At 44.4% G+C, this 18,703-nt stretch overlaps 1 protein-coding gene across 3 annotated transcripts in view; it reads left to right on the top strand.

The window, feature by feature from the left end:
- DYRK1A (dual specificity tyrosine phosphorylation regulated kinase 1A) overlaps nt 1-18,703 on the top strand; it is a 74,062-nt gene that overhangs the window by 22,226 nt on the left and 33,133 nt on the right. For all 3 annotated transcript variants that reach the window (XM_027701754.1, XM_027701753.1, XM_027701752.1), the window contains exon 2: nt 1,591-1,669. In XM_027701754.1, the coding sequence (XP_027557555.1) occupies nt 1,660-1,669 (10 nt within the window). In that variant the 5' untranslated portion in view covers nt 1,591-1,659. The remainder of the gene's footprint in view (nt 1-1,590; nt 1,670-18,703) is intronic.

Here is an 18,703-nt window from a genome sequence, read left to right as displayed (position 1 = left end):
TTGGCTGTGAGGGTGGTGAGGGGCTGGGATAGAATTCCCAGAGAAGCTGTGGCTGCCCCTGGATCCCTGGAAGTGCCCAAGGCCAGGTTGGATGGGGCTTGGAGCAACCTGGGCTGGTGGAAGGTGTCCCTGCCCATGGCAGGGGGTGGCACTGGATGGACTTTAACATCCTTTCCGACACAAACCATTCCATCATTTTATTGTTTGTTTAAGTAGGAATTTGCTCTTCCTTTTGAATACCTGGAGATGCCTCTGCTGAGCTTTAGTGGGACCGAGCTCAGTGTGTCTGTGGGATGTTTTTTACCCTCAGCACAAGTACCAGACCAAACCTTTTACCCAAATTGAGGCAATTTAGGCACGAAAGTGCCTGATTTGTAGGATCTTGTGCAGCCTTATGCTGTACTCACCAGCTTTTCCAAGTCCTTGCCTCCTGTGGCTGTGGCAGTGACTTTCTGGGGCTCTGTGGAACAGCAAAAATCTAATTCCTGATGTGGGATGGGCAGGTTTTTTCCCCCAGGACACCGAGAACTCACCTGCTCATAAAATACCCCCAAAACCACAGCAACACGTGCTCCTCCACGGATCCAAAATCAGCTGTTCCTTGTCTTCCTGGCCCCCCTTTCCCATTTGTGTGGCACAGGGACAAGCCCAGTGTGATGGCAGAAAGGCCAACTGGGCTTGGGGGGGTTTGGGCAGGGCTTAAACACTCCTTGTTGGGGGGAAATGGAGCGAACGGCGACGTTTTCTGCTCAAATTGCAGCGTCTTAAGTGCATTTTAGGCTGGACACACTTCTGGAAGTTACATATTTCAGGAGGTGTTTAAATAGTAATAACTCGACTGTCCAGTTTCAGCTGGTAATTTGCAGAGTTCTCTAAAATCTTCAGTAATTTCTGAGCGGTTTTGATGCTTCCCTAGGTTGCAGAGTGATAAAAAACCATTGGAGGACAAACGAAAAGCCAATACTTGAGACATACTTAGACCAGGTTTAGTTGTTGGGTGTTTTGTTTTGGGCTTGGTGGTTTTTTGGGGGGTTTGGTTTTTTTTTTTTTGGCATAATTTTGCTCTTCTTTTGAACTTCTCTTGGAGTTCTCTTCCTAGAAACTCGTGTCTTTATATCTCTTTATCTTATAGAAAGTATAATTCTGTTTTTCAGTAAAATAATTTCATCAGGACAGGAGGAAAAATGGACCTTTACATTTATGGATTTATATGCATTTATAGCTTGTCAATTCACTAAAATCCCACAAGTTGAGTCATGTTTTATAAACATCATCCTGAGTTTCTGTAAAAATCTACAGATTTAAGGGCTTGGCAAAGATGGATGACCTTGATTTTCATAAATTTTCACTAAATGACCAGTTGAAATTTAAGTTAATCCTTGAAATTTTGACACTTAATGGGTTTTTTTAACAACAGATATCAGGGGGAATTAAGTCTTGGTAATTTCTCCTTTTACTGTTGGAAAATTTCATTTTCTCTCTGAACTTCTTGGTTTAGCTCCGGGGTTGTTGCTGAGATCCGGGGTTGGACTGAGCTCCTGTGGCTCCATGGGATGGAAGTTTATCCCTGTTTTCCTCTTCCTTTTGCAGTGTTGTTTGCTGCTGGACTCCCCCTGTCCCCACAACCCCGCAGGATGATATGAGACTTGAAAGAAGACGATGCATACAGGTAAAAGCTGATTTTTCAAGGCTTTTTAGAAGGGAAAAGAGTTGATGTTTTCATGTGCTTTTTGTTTCTTCTCCGTTCTCTACACCCCTAAAATTCCAAACTTAGCAGAATATTGAAGAACCTTTGAAATTTTGAACCTTTTTGAGTTTCGAAATCTTTCTTTGCCCTTTGGAAAAACTCTTCTGCAGCTTTGGAAACTCTTCTCCCAGGAACAAAATGGTTTCACTGAATGGAAATAACTGTTTGCAAAGTTTTATGCTTTGAAAGGGTTTGCTTTTGAAGATGTGCTGGTTCTTGGGGATGTCCCATGCAAGAAAAAGTTGTTACCCCTTCTTAAAATTGATGTTTTAGGAAGTTCTTCCATTTTTGCCTACTTAAAATCCTCTAAGTGACAGATGTATTTGCAGATTCAACAGATAATTTTTAGTGATACTCTTTTGCTGGAAAAATAATTCATATTTTCTATAGAAATAGAATAAAATAAGAGTTTATCCAAGAGGGTTGGTGGAGTTCTTTATACCAAAATACCCATTTTTTTGAAGCAGTTCTTGGGGCCAAACACACCTAAGAGGGGATCCTTGGGGTTGCTTGTTCAGCTTTAAAGCCCAAGGAATCCTCAGGGCTGGGAAAAAAAAAACCTGGGTGGATTTACGTGTGCATCCAGATCATCTCCTGATTGACAGTTTTCAGTTGCATCAGCTGTTCCTGCATAAACAGCTTTGCAGGGTATATTTACAGGGAGCCTCTTGGATTAAGCCCAAGATGCTGCAAGTGGAGATTTCACTCAGCGAGAACTAAACATCCTTCATCCCCCACTTGAGTGGCTGGGAGTTGTGTGTTGATAACTCCAGTGAAACTGGGGTCTAAAGGCTTCTAAAATTAGCTTGGGCCAAGAAGAGAAGAAAGAAAAACTAATCCAAAGGGATAATTAATTTGTTTTAAATACCTAAAGCATTTAAAAGTTCTCCAAGTTGCAGCTTTGGGTGGCCCATCGAGTTTGGGGAGCTCTGTTTAGTAGTCACATGGTTCAAGCATAACTTAAATATTGAGAGAATGTTTTGAAAAGCTTTCAAAGTGTTCATCCTACAACTGAAAGGAGAGATAATGGTATGAAATAGTGTTTGAGAGAATTAAATTTCAAATTGCAGTGCATTAATCTGATTCAAAACTTCCAACTGGAAGCACTTTCAGTTTTGGTCAAGATTTCTGATGATGTTGAACTTGGAGGATGATGAGCTTAAAGAACAGAAATATAGACAAGATTTTGAAATTTTAAGTCGTAATTCTGTCTTCTGCAGCCCAAATTCTTTATTCACAAGTCCCATGATAAATACAGCTTGAAAAACAGTGGTGCCCTGACAAAATCCTTCAGGCTTCTGACGTGTTAGAAGTTAGACCAGTAAGATTATTTTCAGTTTTCTCTTTGTTAGGAGAGCCAATGTTGGGGTGCTGAGTTCCTGAGAATAAACAAGATTTGCAGCCTTAGAATGAAAACCTGAACTGGGATTATGTTGTAGGGCAGTAACAAGAGTCATCTGGTGACTCTGCTGAAGTTCAAAGGAGCTGGTGAGAGCTCAGACCTGGAATTGAGATGTTTTGTGGTTACTGGTGATGGTTCTTTTGCATTTTCAAGGAGGTTTCTTGAGGGTGAGGGATCAGAGGCGCCTGGTGGTGTCTGAACTACCTTTGGCTAAAGGGTGAAAGCTTCTGATGGGCATCACTTTATTTCCCTGCAAGCTGACCTACTCTAAACCCCTAAAATCACCCACAGCATAACTGGGGGAAACAATACTATGGAGGAAGAGGATTTTTTCACTTTTTCTATCGTGGAATACTTACATTTCAGATTGAAAACACAGAAATGTGCTAAAAAAAACCAACCAAACCCTGAAAATGCGAAGAAATGGGGATATTGAATGTTGTTTTCCAATATGAATAACCAGGAAAACAAACAAGGCCAAAGGCACCTGGTTTGGGTCAGGAATAGTGTGGGCACAGCCCAGGGCAGGGATTGTCATAGAATCACAGAATCAGCTGGGTTGGAAAGGACCTCTGAGATCATCAAGTCCAACCCTTGATCCAACCCCGCCGTGGTTCCCAGCCCATGGCACTGATGCCACATCCAGTCTCACCTTAAAAACCTCCAGGGATGGAGAATCCACCACTTCCCTGGGCAGCCCATTCCAATGGCTGATCACCCTCTCTGGAAAGAAATTCTTTCTAATATCCAACCTAAACCTCCCTTGGCACAGCTGAAGACCCTGAGCCCTCTTGTCTTGCTGAGAGTTGCCTGGGAAAAGAGACCAACCCCCCCCTGGCTCCCCCCTCCTGTCAGGGAGTTGCAGAGAGTGAGGAGGTCTCCCCTGAGCCTCCTCTTCTCCAGGCTGAACAGCCCCAGCTCCCTCAGCCTCTCCTCACAGCACTTGTGCTCCAGTCCCTTCCCCAGCCTCGTTGCTCTCCTCTGGACCTGCTCCAGCCCCTCAATGTCCTTCCTGAGCTGAGGGCCCAGAACTGGACACAGCACTCCAGGGGTGGCCTCACCAGCGCTGAGTCCAGGGGCAGAATCACTTCCTTGGACCTGTTGGCCACACTGTCCCCCTGTGCTGGCACTGGTGAGGGACCTCCAGGGCTGTGTCCAGTTCTGGAACCTCATGGAAGAGAGACATGGAGGGGCTGGAGTGTGTGCAGGGAAGGGAGCGGAGCTGGGGAAGGGGCTGGAGCAGCAGGAGGGGCTGAGGGAGCTGGGGGGGCTCAGCCTGGAGCAAAGGAGGCTCAGGGGGGACCTTCTGGCTCTGCAACCCCCTGACAGGAGGGGGGAGCCGGGGGGGGGTCGGGCTCTGCTCCCAGGGAACAAGGGACAGGAGGAGAGGGAACGGCCTCCAGCTGTGCCAGGGGAGGCTCAGGTTGGATTCTGGGAAAAATTTGTTGCTGGAAAGGGTGTTCAGGCCTTGGCAGGAGCTGCCCAGGGAGCTTTGGAGTCCCCACAGTGGACATGGTGCTTGGGCACGAGTGGACCTGGCAGGGTTTGGACTCAATGATCTTAGGGCTCTTTTCCAGCCTTACTGATTCTATGATTCCATGATTCCATGTTACCTTGCAGGCTTTTTAGAATCTATCCTGGCTTTCCCAGAAACACTCTGCAATAAGCAAAGCTGGGGCTCAGCTCCTTGTAGGAAAAGCCAAGTTTGTGTTTCAGATGCCCAAGTTGTGATAACACAGGGAATGTGTTATCAGGTAACGCCTGAGAATGTGGTTTGTGACAAAAAAATATTTCCAGAATGGGAATTTTTCACTTCTTTGTACTTTGAAAGTCTCTCCAGGACATTTTGGGAAGGGAAGGAACCTGACAGTTGTGGTTGTAGTTATGCTGGTAGTTATCCTAGCAATGGGATTGTGCTGTGTTCCCACACAGAAGGATTCACCTTGTGATTAAAATTCCGTGTTCCAAACTTATTGCTACATCTTATCCTGCTCCTTTTAATCCCAGTGGAACTCTGTGGTTGGTTGTTATTTTTTTTCCCCTCCTCTTTATGGAGATTCCTTATAAAAATCCTCTGGTTTTATAACAGCTTTTTGGGTTTGACTTTTTGACCTGGGAATATGTATCTAAAAATGTTGAGTTGTCTGATTTTTAAGCTTTTGAAGAGCTCAAATCTTCTTTTCTTAACCTTTGTAAGAAAACAGAGTAACATAATATCAAATTATTCTCATCGACGTGGTAAATGCACCAGAGGTGTTGAGAACCAAGCAAATGTGATGGTGCATTGTTTGATAAAATATTGGAGGTGCTCTTATTGCTCCTAACTTTAAAAAATTCAACTATTCATGTTTGGAAAAGAAGAAAAAAAGCCAATCCAACGTTTTCAATTAGAACAGTGCAAGAGCAATGAAATAATCAATATTTGCACAGATACCTGTCTTCCCCCAGCTGTATTACTTCCTAAAATATAAGAAATCCAGAGTAATAATTCCTGGGAAGTTCTGGGATTGGGTTGAGTTTACAATCTGCAAGTGTTGGTTTTATGGAAGAAAAACCTGAAAATTTCGAATTGGGCCACGTCTCTCACGTCTCATATTGCTAATATTTTAGCCACTGATTTCACTGAGCCTGTAGCTGTTTTAAAGAATGTTTTTATATGTGTCAGTAGTAAAAAAAAAACCCAAAACAAAGCAGGAAAAAAAAAACAACCTGTCAGAATAAACTGTGTCCCTGTTGCTGCTCCGTGTTTTGAACCCCAGCCCTGCCTTTGAACTGGCTCAGGCAGAGCTACTTTTTTACCAGGGAATTCCAGAAAATCTCTGGGCTATCCCTATCCCTTTCCTATATCTTTTTCTGGTTCCCATGGAGTAATTGCACCCCTGGAGTGTGTTTTGTGAGGGGAATGTTGTTGGCATAAACCCGGAGCTGGGTTGGGAAGGAGCAAACGGGTGCCCCGTGTGCTCATTCCCTCCTGGAGCACTGGGTTTGTTTCTGGTGTGTGGCTTTGATTCCGGAGGGAATCTTGATTCCAGTCAGAATCTTGTCCCTCAGTAACTTGTTCACACGTTGAACTCTGTTTTTCAGGCAGTTTTTGGTGGATATTCAGGTCTTGGCCGAGCAGAAGTTTGACATAAACACAAGATCCCGATAAAATAATGGATGAACCGGGGCTGCTCATTAGGAGGGGAAGTTTTAAATATAACCAGCTAATGAGGACTTGGATGTTTGCAGGGTTAACCACTATTTTTCCATGGATAAATCCCTTTTGCAGGAGTGGTTGGTGCTGTGTTTCTGCCTGGGTTTTGTGAGAAATCAGCCAGGAAGGAGTCCTGGGTGAAGTTACTCAGTGAAGGGCGACATTTCTCATATTGAAAGTGGAAGTTCTGCTTTTCAGAGAAGGAGTCATTGACCTCAATGAATGATAACCTTGAAGTCAAGAGACTAAATTAGTGCTCCACTTTCTGTATTTGAGATCAGGAAAGTGAAAACCTGGACAGCTAAAGTTAGATTCGTGCATCCATATTTAAAAAGAAGTTGCCTATTTAAAAGAAAAGGGCTTTTTTTTTTTTTGTTCCCCTCCTCCAAAATGGCTCAGGACCTGTGATATTGAAGATTTCAGTTTTCAGCCTCAGTCCTCATCTAAGAGGAAACCAGTGACAAAAATCCTGTTCCAGGCTTTTGCCATGGAATTGCAGCCTGGTGGAGAATTCTGCTTTCCTTACTCAGGAACAAAGCAGAGCATCTAACCCAGAAAATCTTTAGGAGCCTCTGTCATTATATATAGTTTTAATATTTTGGAAAAGTAATTTATGTTCATTTTGTCTCCTGTTTCATGTGGCCCTCTTGTAAAAACTTTGGGGAGTTAATTTTCAGCAAAGTATTAAGTGCTGAGGACATTTCTTGGTGATGAGAAGTGGTCCTCCAGCAGGCTGAAATTTATTTCTCTTACCTATTTCTGAGGGCAAAGACTCACTTAGACTTGAGAAAAATTTGATTTTGAACAACAAAAAAATATAATTCAGATGAAGAACTGCAACATTAACTATTAAAAACACTGAACACTTCCAGAATGGTTGGTCAGTGCAGTGACAAGGCCCCATGACCAAAACACTGCAAATCCAGAGTCTTTCTACAGCCTTTAAAGTCATCAAAGGATGGAATGAAAAACTCCCCTGTGATGTCAGAGCTCAGTCTGGGAATCAAAAGTAAAGGTTCTCTTGGGTAAGGCACTCATGGAATGGTGTTTGGAGCCTTGGAATTGTGCTGGGTGGTTTGCTGGGAGGAGCACCTCATTGGGCAGCACAGCTTTTGTGTCCTGTTCCCTGGGCTTTTGGTGGAAAACTGGCCATGGATTGATTCTCTTTGCTGGGTTGGGAGGTTTTGGAGTGAAGTGAGGAGCGAGGGTGGGTGTTGAGGTGAACCTGTCCCTGTGTTCCTGGGGAAAGCCTTTGGTTTGTATCTGCAGGAAATTCTTCCATGACCCTGGCACGGTCAGGAGTTCAGGAGCTTTCCCAGCTTTCTAAGAATCTCATCTGAAGTCTTGCATTCATCCCAGGGAGCAGATCTTCCATTGCAAATGGCTTTATTTTTATTTCATGGAATCACTGAGGTTGGAAAAGCCCTCCCAGGCCATGGATCCACCCTGTGCCCCATCCCCACCTTGTCCCCCAGCCCAGAGCACTGAGTGCCACATCCAGGCCTTCCTGGGACACCTCCAAGGCTGGGGACTCCAAACCTCCCTGGGCAGCCCCTTTTTGGAGACAGAATACCCAAAATTCATCACTTTAGACCTATCACTGGACAAGCTTAATAGTGACTTAACTTAAACTTGTCCCACTTCAGTTCCTGAGCACACTCTGTAAAATCCATGAGCAGGGGAGCAAATGTTTGTGGGAGACATCCTGCTTTATAAATGGTGCAGCCAGGTGGAAATAACCTCTCCCTCCATCCCTAGAGGTTATATTCATTTGGGGTTAGGTTTTAAAGTACAGAGAGAGGCCACAGGATGGCTCTTAACAGCCAGGCCTCAGTACCTGGTAGTTCTTGGTGAGAATTCTGTTTGTAATCCTTTATGAGGCAGGTGGAGGGCAAGAACTGGGCAAATATTCTTCCTGAATCTTGCTGAAATTGGACATCCTGACTTCTTAAAATCTGTATTTCTCTGTTTTAGTCAGCCTGCTGCTTCCTGTTCCATTCATTCCCTGAGAGGTGGGTTTTAATGTTTCTATCAGAAGCTGTTCCAGGCAGTGGTGTCCAGATGTTCCAGTGCCTAACTGGGATGCCAGGCTGGTGTATTCCCAGCTTGCCAAAGCAAATAAGATACACTCAGCCTTGCTGACAGAGTTTTTGCCTGGTTATACATCAGGGAGTAAGTTCTTCTCACCAGGTTTGTGATGATTTCCATGTGTTTATATGCACTCAGCTGTCCAGGCTTGGATAAGACAACTTAAGGCTGCTCTGACATCACCTAAGACATCATCTGAGAGGGTCTAGTTAAACCCTCCTGTCCTAAGGAACACAATTAAGCTTAAAATGTCGCAAAACTGAGGATGTTTCAGCTCTCAGATTGTCATTGTGATGAAAATTAATCTCATTATTCTCAAAACCATGTATTTCTTGATAAGCTGTTAAGGCCAGTGATTAGATTAGAGAGCAAGAAACAATCATTTGTGTTTATGATGGCAAATGTAAAGCTCTGACCTTCCAGTTATCCTGGGAACAGCGGGAACAACATCTCTCCATCAGCCCAGGGATCTGCTGGGGCCTGGTTTGAGGTTCAGCACTTCCTGGACACCTCCCACATCCCACTCCTGGGGACATTTTGCTGAGTTAAGTCCCCAAATATCTTTGGAGAGCTGGATTTTAGTTCCTTCAGACAGAACCAGCTGTTGGGCATGTGAAGGTGGAACAGGTGGCAACAGTTTTGTTCCAGGCAGAGGAGGGAGATTTGTTCTGGATTTCCTCCTTCCCCGTGGGAATCTGTTGGTTCCTGCATTTTCCTCACAAATTGGTTATTACTGATCCCTTAAAAAGCTGTTGAGTTTTTCTTTTACTGGCTAATTCTGGATCTTCTGACTGGTTTTCTTTTTCACATACTCTTGACTTCTGTTTCATTATCTGAATGAATCCACTTTATGTGTGAACAGAGAATCCACCCTCAAGTTTGCTAAACCCTCCAAAACTAAAGTCCACAGTTCCTCAGGGCTGTCCCATCACTCCAGAGGAACAAAGAACTTTCTGGCAATCCATGAAGATCCCTGCACACAAAACAGCAATTATAGAAGCCCAAAAAGTGGTTTTTTAGCTTATCTGTAGCAGGGCTGTCATCCATCCTTGTGCTCCTCCATCCGAGGTCCTGAAGGTGCCTAAGTGGAATGAACTGATCCTGCAAGATTTTATATCTTAGTAAAAGTATCTACAGTTCTCCTGCCATATTAATATGAATTTTGACTTGCTATCAATGTCTCTCAGTCCATCAGATCCTTCTCTGTGAGTTGGATTGAGTATAAAACTGGCGGGATTTTCCTGTAGGTGTGGAATAGTGGCTTATGTGTCTTATATCAGCTTATAAAATATATAATAAATTAAAAAACCCCCCACCAAATATGTTTACCAAGTACCTTCCAGTAATCCAGAGGCCTTGTGCTGGTTTGGAGTTTGCCCTTTGAAATATTTCGCTTCCTGAAGTTTGTGAAAAGCAAAAGATGTCCATCAAAATTCCATTTACAGCTGCACTTTAGGGAGTGTTCCAGAGGTTTATGTTAAGATGAAGCTTTAGGTAGGCTGTCTTAGGTCCTTGAAGACTAAAAAAGACAATAATCTGGTAATTGATTTATTCTTATTTCTTAAGTTTCAACATTCTAAAACTTTGAGCTGTAAAACCAAGCGATCATTTCCCGGTGCTGAGTAATTCCTGGAGACTTCACTGAGTAAAATGATGCATCCATGGAATGCAGTTTAAGTGTATTTCTGGTGCTTGGTCTCAGAAGGTGATATAAATAAGCCAATGTTTCTTTTTAAGCTTAAAAATGTTCACATCTCTGGAGTTTTCTCCGAAACTCAGTTTTTCAAAATTGCCCTGTCGAGGTCACAGAATCCCAGAAGGGTTTGGGTGGGAAGGGACCTCAAAGCTCATCCCATCCCACCCCCTGCCACGGGCAGGGACACCTTCCACTAGCCCAGGTGGCTCCAACCTGGCCTTGGACACTTCCAGGGATCCAGGGGCAACCACAGCTTCTCTGGCCAACCTGAGATGTGAAGATAATGATGATAAATAAATAACTGAGACAATAAAAGGTGTTTTTTTGTGTGCTTTAATTTAGAGCAGTTTGGGATGATCTTGGCCTGTCAGTGTTTTGTCCTTGTTGATCCCTGATGTCCCTGACCTTTGGGTCTGATTAGAGCAGTGACTTCTTTTAAACTTTGCAAAGAAAGAGGTTCAGCAGCCCAAAATCTTGACCAAGCAGTTCTTGGACAGTGGCTTTTGATGTGTTTTCCTTTCCTTACATCCAGGGATTTCACAAACATGGGCTCACAACTGACCCTTCCCTGGTTTGCTGTTTGGAAGGAGGTTTTCTCCAGCCACTCTTTGTAAGTGTAAGGAACAGAGGAGTCAGAGGAGATTTAAGAATAAAAATTCCCCCACAAAAAGGCCCCTTTCCCTGTCAGTAAACCGAACATTCCCAGCCTGCGGAGCCGATCCCGTGGAACAGCCACATCTGTGCTGGGTCACTGTCCCAGCCCGTGCAACTGGGTGGCTGCCTGAAAGCTGCCTGTTGGGAAGGATTCCTGGAACATGCTGACTGCCACACATTCCCAGGAGTTACTGGGGAAGAGCTGGTTGGAGCGGGTGCTGTGAACGCTGGAACGCTGTACGGACACACCGGATCATGGATCTGTGTTTGGGACCCTTCCTCAGCCCAGCTCAAGGTGTACAGCTGCTAATTCCATGATCCCTCAACTTTTAAAAATCCTTTTTCCTTTCCCTTTGGAGATGTCTCAGAACAAGATTGATTTTTGTTTTCCCTCCTTGATTTTTTCTTCCCCTTTTTTTCCCTCTTGTTCTACCTTTTATTATTTATACATAATATATAAATATACATCTATCTATAACTTTTTTTTTTTTTGCTGATCTGGAGCTGCAGCAAGATTCCTTTGCTTCCTTCTCTCTTCCAAAGCACAAGAGAATTTTGTGTGTTTTCCTGTAGGTTTCCTTCAAAAATTCAGCTTTCCCTCCATCTTTTGACAAACTGTATCCGTCAAGTTGTTCTTGTCCTTTGGCTTTATGGACTTTGGGGGTCTTCATGACTTCTCTTCTGGAGAAAAGAGATTTTCCTCAGCAAAAAGAGGCTGTTTAACACCCAAATCAATGGGTCAGTTTTCAAGTGAGGATCCTGCACCTTCAGTTTAAATTCCGTGTTCGGCTTTTGTTTTCCCTACAAAGATTCCGGTAGCAAAAGGCTCCAGGCAACAACAGTTTGGATCCTGAGAAAGGCAAAAAGTAGTTGTTTTGTTTTTTTTTTTGTTTGTTTGTTTGGTGTTTTCTTTTATGTCTGGAGGCATGTGGAGCTCCAGGGGAAGGCAAGAAGCAAAACTTCTTTTTTTTTTTTTCTTGGGAGAAATCCAGACTCCATAGGCTGCCATCCAAATGCAAAAATTCTGACACTCTCTGCTCAGAAAAAAAGTGCCACCAGAACAGAGCCAGCTGAATACTCCACTGCCTCAATAGAAGGCAGTTTCCTGAAATAGAATTTGGGAGCTAACTTTGTCTAGAGCAGGGGATTTGGGTTGAAAACACTTCCAGATCCACGGTGACGTCTTTTTCCTTGGAGTTGCTCACTCTGGCTCCAGGTATTCCTGTAAACACTCCGGGTGTGTATGAAGAGGAATAATTCGTGTCCTGTAACTCTGAATTACAGCCTTAATAATATGAAGGAAAAAAATCTACTTTACCTTTTCTTCTGGGAAGGGATTGGTAGAGGAGAAAATGGAATTCTTGCTCTCATAGAATCACAGAATCATGGAATGGTTTGGGTTGGAAGGGACCTTAAAGATCATCCAGTTCCCACCCCCTGCCATGGGCAGGGACACCTTCCACTAGCCCAGGTTGCTCCAAGCCCCATCCAGCCTGGCCTTGGACACTTCCAGGGATCCAGGGGCAGCCACAGCTTCTCTGGGAATTCTATCCCAGCCCCTCCCCACCCTCACAGGGAAGAATTCCTTCTGTCCAAAACCACTTTGCACAGACACACTGGCTCAGTCTTTACAGCCTGGTTACAGTATTTTAACACAGTGTTTTACTTTGTATCACACTTTTTCCCGAGGATCTGGCTTTATTAACAGTATCTTTTTGCCATCAAAAATCCACGTTATCCTGCACAACAGATTAGCAGGAGCTTCCTCTTTCCAAGAAGCTGCAGCAAACCATTAGGAAGATGGTTAATCTCCCTCCTGGATAAGCCTTTTGATCAGTTTAGAGAAAAGTGAATTGTTGTCTCGTGAGCAAGTCTGTGGAGCGGGCTACTTAAACAAAGTGATTTGGGCTCCTTTCAAGATCAGCTCCTAATGAATCGTCTGAATTTCATCAAAGACCAGGTAATTAGACAGGTATTGCACCTTTGGATTAATGGGACCTCTGACAGAGGCCTGGCTTTCCTTATGCCAAGTTAGGAACTCTCTGCTAGAGCTGATCAGGTTTTGAAAACAAGAAACGCCTCAGGAAGTTGTTGGAAGCATCTGTAGAAGATGCTCCATGGAAATGCTCAGTTTTGAAGAGTCAGGGAGTCTCTGTTCTCCAGCTCCTTCTGGGCTCCTCAGTACAGTGACAAGGGAAGGGACAAACATGGGAATTCCAAGAATGACTGAGCCTGATGTGCTTCTGGCCCTCAGGAATGAAATCCCGGCTCGTTCCTCATCTGAGGACACAAAAGGACTGTAGTGTCCCATCCTTCTGGAACAGGAGGTTGTAGCCAGGTGGGGATCCAGGGCAAGAGGAAACGGCCTCAAGCTGTGCCAGGAGAGGCTCAGGTTGGACATCAGGAAGAGTTTCCTCACTGGAAGGGTTGTCAAGCGTTGGAATTCAGCATCATCCAGTCCCACCCTCACCGAGCACCGACAGAATCGCCCCTAACCCACGTCCCCGAGGGCCACCTCCAGGTGCCTCTTGAACACTTCCACAGACAGTGACTCCACCACCTCCCTGGGAACTTATTCCAAGGCCTGACCACTCCTGCAGGGATAAGTTTTTCTGGTATCTGATCTGCACCTCCCCTGGCAAAATCATTGAATCCTTGGGGACGTTCTGAAACATTGGACTGTTGGCTAAAGGTGGCCAGTCCGTGGCACTCTGAAGACCTACCATGCTTTCCTCTCACAGATCATGGCAGTTTTCCCACTTGTGTCCACTTCCTTTTGTCTGTAGAGATATTGGGAAGCCTCCTCTTCCCCTTCCATGGGGCAGAAGAAGGGGAAAAGAAGGGAAGTCCTTTAGGGCACCTTCTCTTTGGTCCCGATGGGGCTCTCGGGAGCCGCTGAGAATCGCAGCGTTCCTACCAATTCCTCAAGAAGCTTTGAGGAGCCTGTGTGAGATCTGAGTGACATTTTGAAGCAGCTCTGTGCTCACTGGCACAGCACTGCCAGGGAACAACACCCTGTTGCTCTCAGCCCAGATGCTCTGGCAGATCTCACCTCGTGTGTCGCCACTGCTTGGCAGCGGGGCCGGTGCTGCAGAGCAGGAGGAGCAGGTGCTTTGGGTTCTTTCTGCTCGTTCTGCACCAGCTCCCTGGTTTTTTGCAGTGGGTTTGGAGCACCATAAACAATATTGCTCTTTTTTTTTCTGGTTTTAAACTCTTAGACGGACTCAGTAAAAAGTTGGGCCCGATGGCAGCCACTGGGTGAGGATGAGGAGTTATGTGGCTCCTGTTTTGGGAGATACTGTGCTTGTTTTTTGCTTCCCTCAAATGGTTTGGGTTGGAAGGGACCTTAAAGATCATCTCATTCCAACCCCCTGCCATGGGCAGGGACACCTTCCACTAGTTCAGGTTGCTCCAACCTGACCTTGGACACTTCCAGGGATGGGGTATCCAAAATCTCTCTGGGCAGCCTGATCCAGCACTGCAGTGGCAGAAAGGCTTATTACCTTGAAGGCTGTTCTGTAATTGCTTTAGTTGATGTCCTGCTGATGGTGACATTTCTTTGCACCCCCTTTTGAAGCCTCTCTTCCCACAGTAGCCTGGAGGAGGGCACTTCCAGCTTCTTCCCTCTTCCCTTAGAATCTGCTTCCTGGGAAAGAGTCAGGCTGTTAAATACTCCACAAGTGTGTTTGCCAGAGGACTGTGGGAGCCACCTGCCAGGCATGAAATGGGGTTTTATTCACCTAGAACATTCTTTTGAAACCCTAATGCTGAAGTTTGAAGTGCAGTGGTAGCTCAACCTTTAAATGAAGAGTTTGTGTGTTATTGTTTCACTTTCCTTGCCTTGCAGTTCCCTTGATCCTTGGTCACATGATGTGGTAGGAGGTTTTGGTTCTTTAGATTGCAGCACAGTTGTGGCTGGTGCCTGTAAGTGTGATGCTCAGGATGTGCTCAGGAACTGGAATTCCCCTCTGCCCAGACCAAGGACACAGTTGGGTTGGAAACTCCGTAAGAATCGAAAACCTTCCAGGGTCAGAACTTCATTAACATTTCTGCTCCAAACTGAATTTGGGATGAGCTTCCCACAGAACACAGTTGGTGGCTGAAGCTCCAAGAATTCCTTGTGTGTTTAGTATTTGGATCCTGGCAATAATTTTACATCATCACCTTTCCTTAGAAACACTCAGGTCTCTTCCCTCAGGTGGAATCCTCTTGTCCCTCTGGACCTCTCTGGAAAACCCAACCCAAACACCAAACCAGATTTTCCTTGCTGTAGTTTATATTATAATTTTGGGAATAAATTCTTGGCTCTGAGGGTGGTGAGACCCTGGCCCAGGTTGCCCAGAGAAGCTGTGGCTGCCCCTGGATCCCTGGAAGTGTCCAAGGCCAGGCTGGACAACCTGGGATAGTGGACCCCATGTGGAGCCTTTAATGTTGCTCTCAACCCAAACAATTTGTGATTCTGTAAGATGTAGACGAAATTTAAAGGTTTTAAATTTGCACAACTTTGGTACTTGGATGATGTTACTTCTATTATTATTATTGTTGTGAGAAAAAGCTCAATTTTAATAGGAATACTGCTTAGTTTATGCTACAAAAAGTTAAGCTTTAGAAGGAAAAGTATGAGTTACACTTCAAAAGTAGTTTTCTTAAATCACAGTATCATCCTAAAGGAATAGTGACAGTTTTTGTTTGGTTTGTGGGTGGGTTTTGTTGTTTTGTTTTGTTTTAAAATTTTCTAGGTTTAAATTTGTGTTACTTGAGAGAAATTCATGCAGTTTACAGTGAGCTCCACTTTGGGCTTGTATTGTTTGGATTACTGAAGTCTGGCATCACTAGTTTTTTAGTGGTTTTTAGCTGCAAGGATATTCAACCACACTTAAGTTTTTTTTCTCCTTGGAAGCCACTACTTCAAGACGAGACAAACCAAAAGGAGTAATTACTTAAACTTAAAAGTGCATATCCTAAATACAGAAATTATTACAAAGGCAGGAAATTGGCCTTTCAAATAAGTGCTTTGGAACTGGGAGGTTTGACTGTGCTTGTGAAAACCTGGGTTTAGTTCTGGTTTCAGTTGTGATGAGCAGTGAGGCAGAGATGGAAATATTATTAAAACTTTTTACTGGGGGCTGATTTATTGTTTAAGGACTTGAGAAGTGTGAATGGAGCTTGTCAGGCCTGGCTTGAGATGTCTGTAAAAGGCTGTGTGAGAATATCAGTTATCAAATCATTGGGAACGCAGCAGGGAGATGCTTTAATTGCAATTTACAGCCTGTGAGGACTTTATGGAATAGCTCCGGTGCTTCCAGGCTACTTTGGAGTGAGGAAAAACCTTGAATGTTGTTATTTTTATGAACTATAATATGGATTTCCCAAGGACAGCAAGCCTGGGAGTTTGGAAGGATTGTGGTTTATAGGAATTATATCAGAATTTGTGTTATTAACACGGAGAATAAAACAATGTAATGCCTCCCAGTCCAACAGAACTGCTCTGCTTGTTGCCAAAACTAAGTATGTGCTATGAACTTCTGCTGGAGTGAAATGAACTGCTTTAAATTCATCCATGAAATCAGCCATGGAAGGAATTCCCTGGAATCATCCCACCAGCAGATTCCCCATAATCGAGGTGTAATTTATAACAGCGGATACTTTTTTGTAGTTCAGTTTTTCACTTAAAAAGCCTCTCTCTGTGTGTAAGTCCTCCAAAAGCTTCTGTTTGACACGAATTAGGTGTGTGATATGTTAATTTTTTGCCAGCCTAGCAATCCCCAATAAAGTGTGGCACAGCCAGTTTGGAATTAGGAAAGCAAAAAGACTTGTGATACCAATATAGGGCTGTGGAAGGAGGGGATAGAAAACCTGCAAACACACCCTTGCCCACGTGCCAAGTGATTTTATAAAACCAAGTTGGTTTTATTTTCAAGTTGAAATTAAAATTTCATCGATTGTAGGTGAAATCTGCCTTTATGGTGAACACCAGAACGTGACTTGGACGGACAGAATACTTTGAAAATTCCATGTGATTCTTTAACTTGCAGAGAGTTAAAAAGATTTTGCATCAATCCCTAACACTGTATGTATTCAAAACTACAGAAGTACTTTGAGATCCTCCCCCTCTCTCCTGAAAGCTGTTCTCTTTGGTCAGGTATTGAATAATTTATATCATGTGAGACTATTGCACATGATGTATTCAGCCCTTGTTTAGCTCTTACATTAATGGTTTGGCATGCTGGCTGTACATTGATATGGGAGATGCTTCCCATTTTTTCTCTACCAACTGTTTAAATATATCTTGTGCCTCAGTAACTGCAAATGGGAAATAGAATAATTCAAGTAATTTCCCTTGATGGTTTTTATGCGTAGGAAAAGATTTCTTTCTTTTTTTTTTTTATTTTACTTTATTTTATTTTATTTTTATTTTTTGATGTGTTTGCACAGTCGATTAAAGGAGAGCTTTAAAAATGATCCTGGTATTTATGGTAACCTTATGTTCAGCTGGAACAGTGGGATGTGAACAGGGAAGTTGAGACTTCAGGCCAGGTATTGATTGGGAATAAAATATCGGGTGCTTTCCACTTCTCATATGGTTTTACATGTTGCCAGGTAGGAAATTTATTCAACCTTTAATTAGTTTTGCACTGAAAATCGTCATGTTATTTCTGCTCGCTTTGGAGGCTGCACCAACACGAGAAACTCTGAGTTAGCTGCTGATAAAAGTGTTTCCCTGGAAGGACAGTGGAGAAGGATTAGTGCTGCAAAGTCCTGGCCCAGTCGGGATTGCCTGGAAAATCTTGTAAGCCCGTGTTGGGATAACGCTGCTCCTGCTCCCTGCGTGGCTGCTCTGCTGCAGGGCTTGGGAAGATGGACTAAAAAGCGATATTTTAGTTAAAAAAGCTGTCAGGAGATAAAGAATAGACGGCACTGATTTTTGGGGGTGCACACACTGAGATATTTGCGTGTGTTTTAGGGGCATCAAAGGAAATATTTCGGTGGTTTTCCTGCTGATAAAAGGTCCCAGATGAAGTTGTTACGTTTTTCTAAAGGAGGGAGCCGGTAAAACTTTTAATTCCCGTTGGCACCGGGCTGTGGAACTTGGAAAAAGCAGGTTCTGTGGCTCAGATCTGGAAAGTTTGGAGCGTCACAGGGATCCGTGGAGAATAGGGACCTTCCCCCCTCTTTATCCACCACCCAGGTGAGCGGCGCAGGGAAAGTCCCGGCAGGATCCTGGGGGGATCCGCGGGGCTGCCGGGGCTTCCCACCCTGTGCCCGGGATGCCCCTGGGCAGGAGGGGTCTGTTCCCGGTGCCAGGCACCTTCCAGAGGCACTGGAGAACAGGAAGCACCCCCCCCCCCCCCACCCCGCTCCCAGGTGAGGGAATCGCAGCAGCGCTTCCACATCGCTGTGGGCTGGGAAAGTGGAGTAAAAACATGCCCGGGATCGGGATCGCTGCGGCCGCCACGGCGTAAGGAGGGATCTGTGGAACTCCTGGAGTGGCTCCCAGAGTAAGTCTGACTGTCAGTCTTTGCATTTCGAGACGCCGGTTTTCCAAACCCACAGCCCGTGCCCGTGGGAAAGGGGATCTCCCGAGGAGAGGAGCCTTGGAAGCGGTGCTGGTCAGCGGCTGGCTCTGCTCCTCCATGGATCCACACAGTCACAGGCACAGACACGAATGTTCTGCCAGATAACCTGATTTTCATTTAAATCGCTGGCAAAAATTGGCTTATTTCTCCTAGGATGCTTCGGTCCTTTTACCGGTGGTCGGAGGACCTGGAATTCGTTTGCTTAAAATCTGCCGGGGGGGGGTGAACAATAATAATAATAACAATAATAATAATAATAATAATAATAATAATAAAGGATGGTCTTTCTTTAGGGTTAAAACCAAGCAAATTGACCAGAAATGGAACAGAAATTAAACAGAAA

The sequence above is a fragment of the Neopelma chrysocephalum genome, unplaced genomic scaffold (genome assembly GCF_003984885.1).
Source record: "Neopelma chrysocephalum unplaced genomic scaffold, ASM398488v2 Primary Assembly neopelma1_166, whole genome shotgun sequence".
NCBI lineage: Eukaryota > Metazoa > Chordata > Aves > Passeriformes > Pipridae > Neopelma > Neopelma chrysocephalum.
The sequence above is the reverse complement of the archived record's forward strand: the minus strand, read 5'-3'. Positions and strand labels throughout refer to the sequence as shown.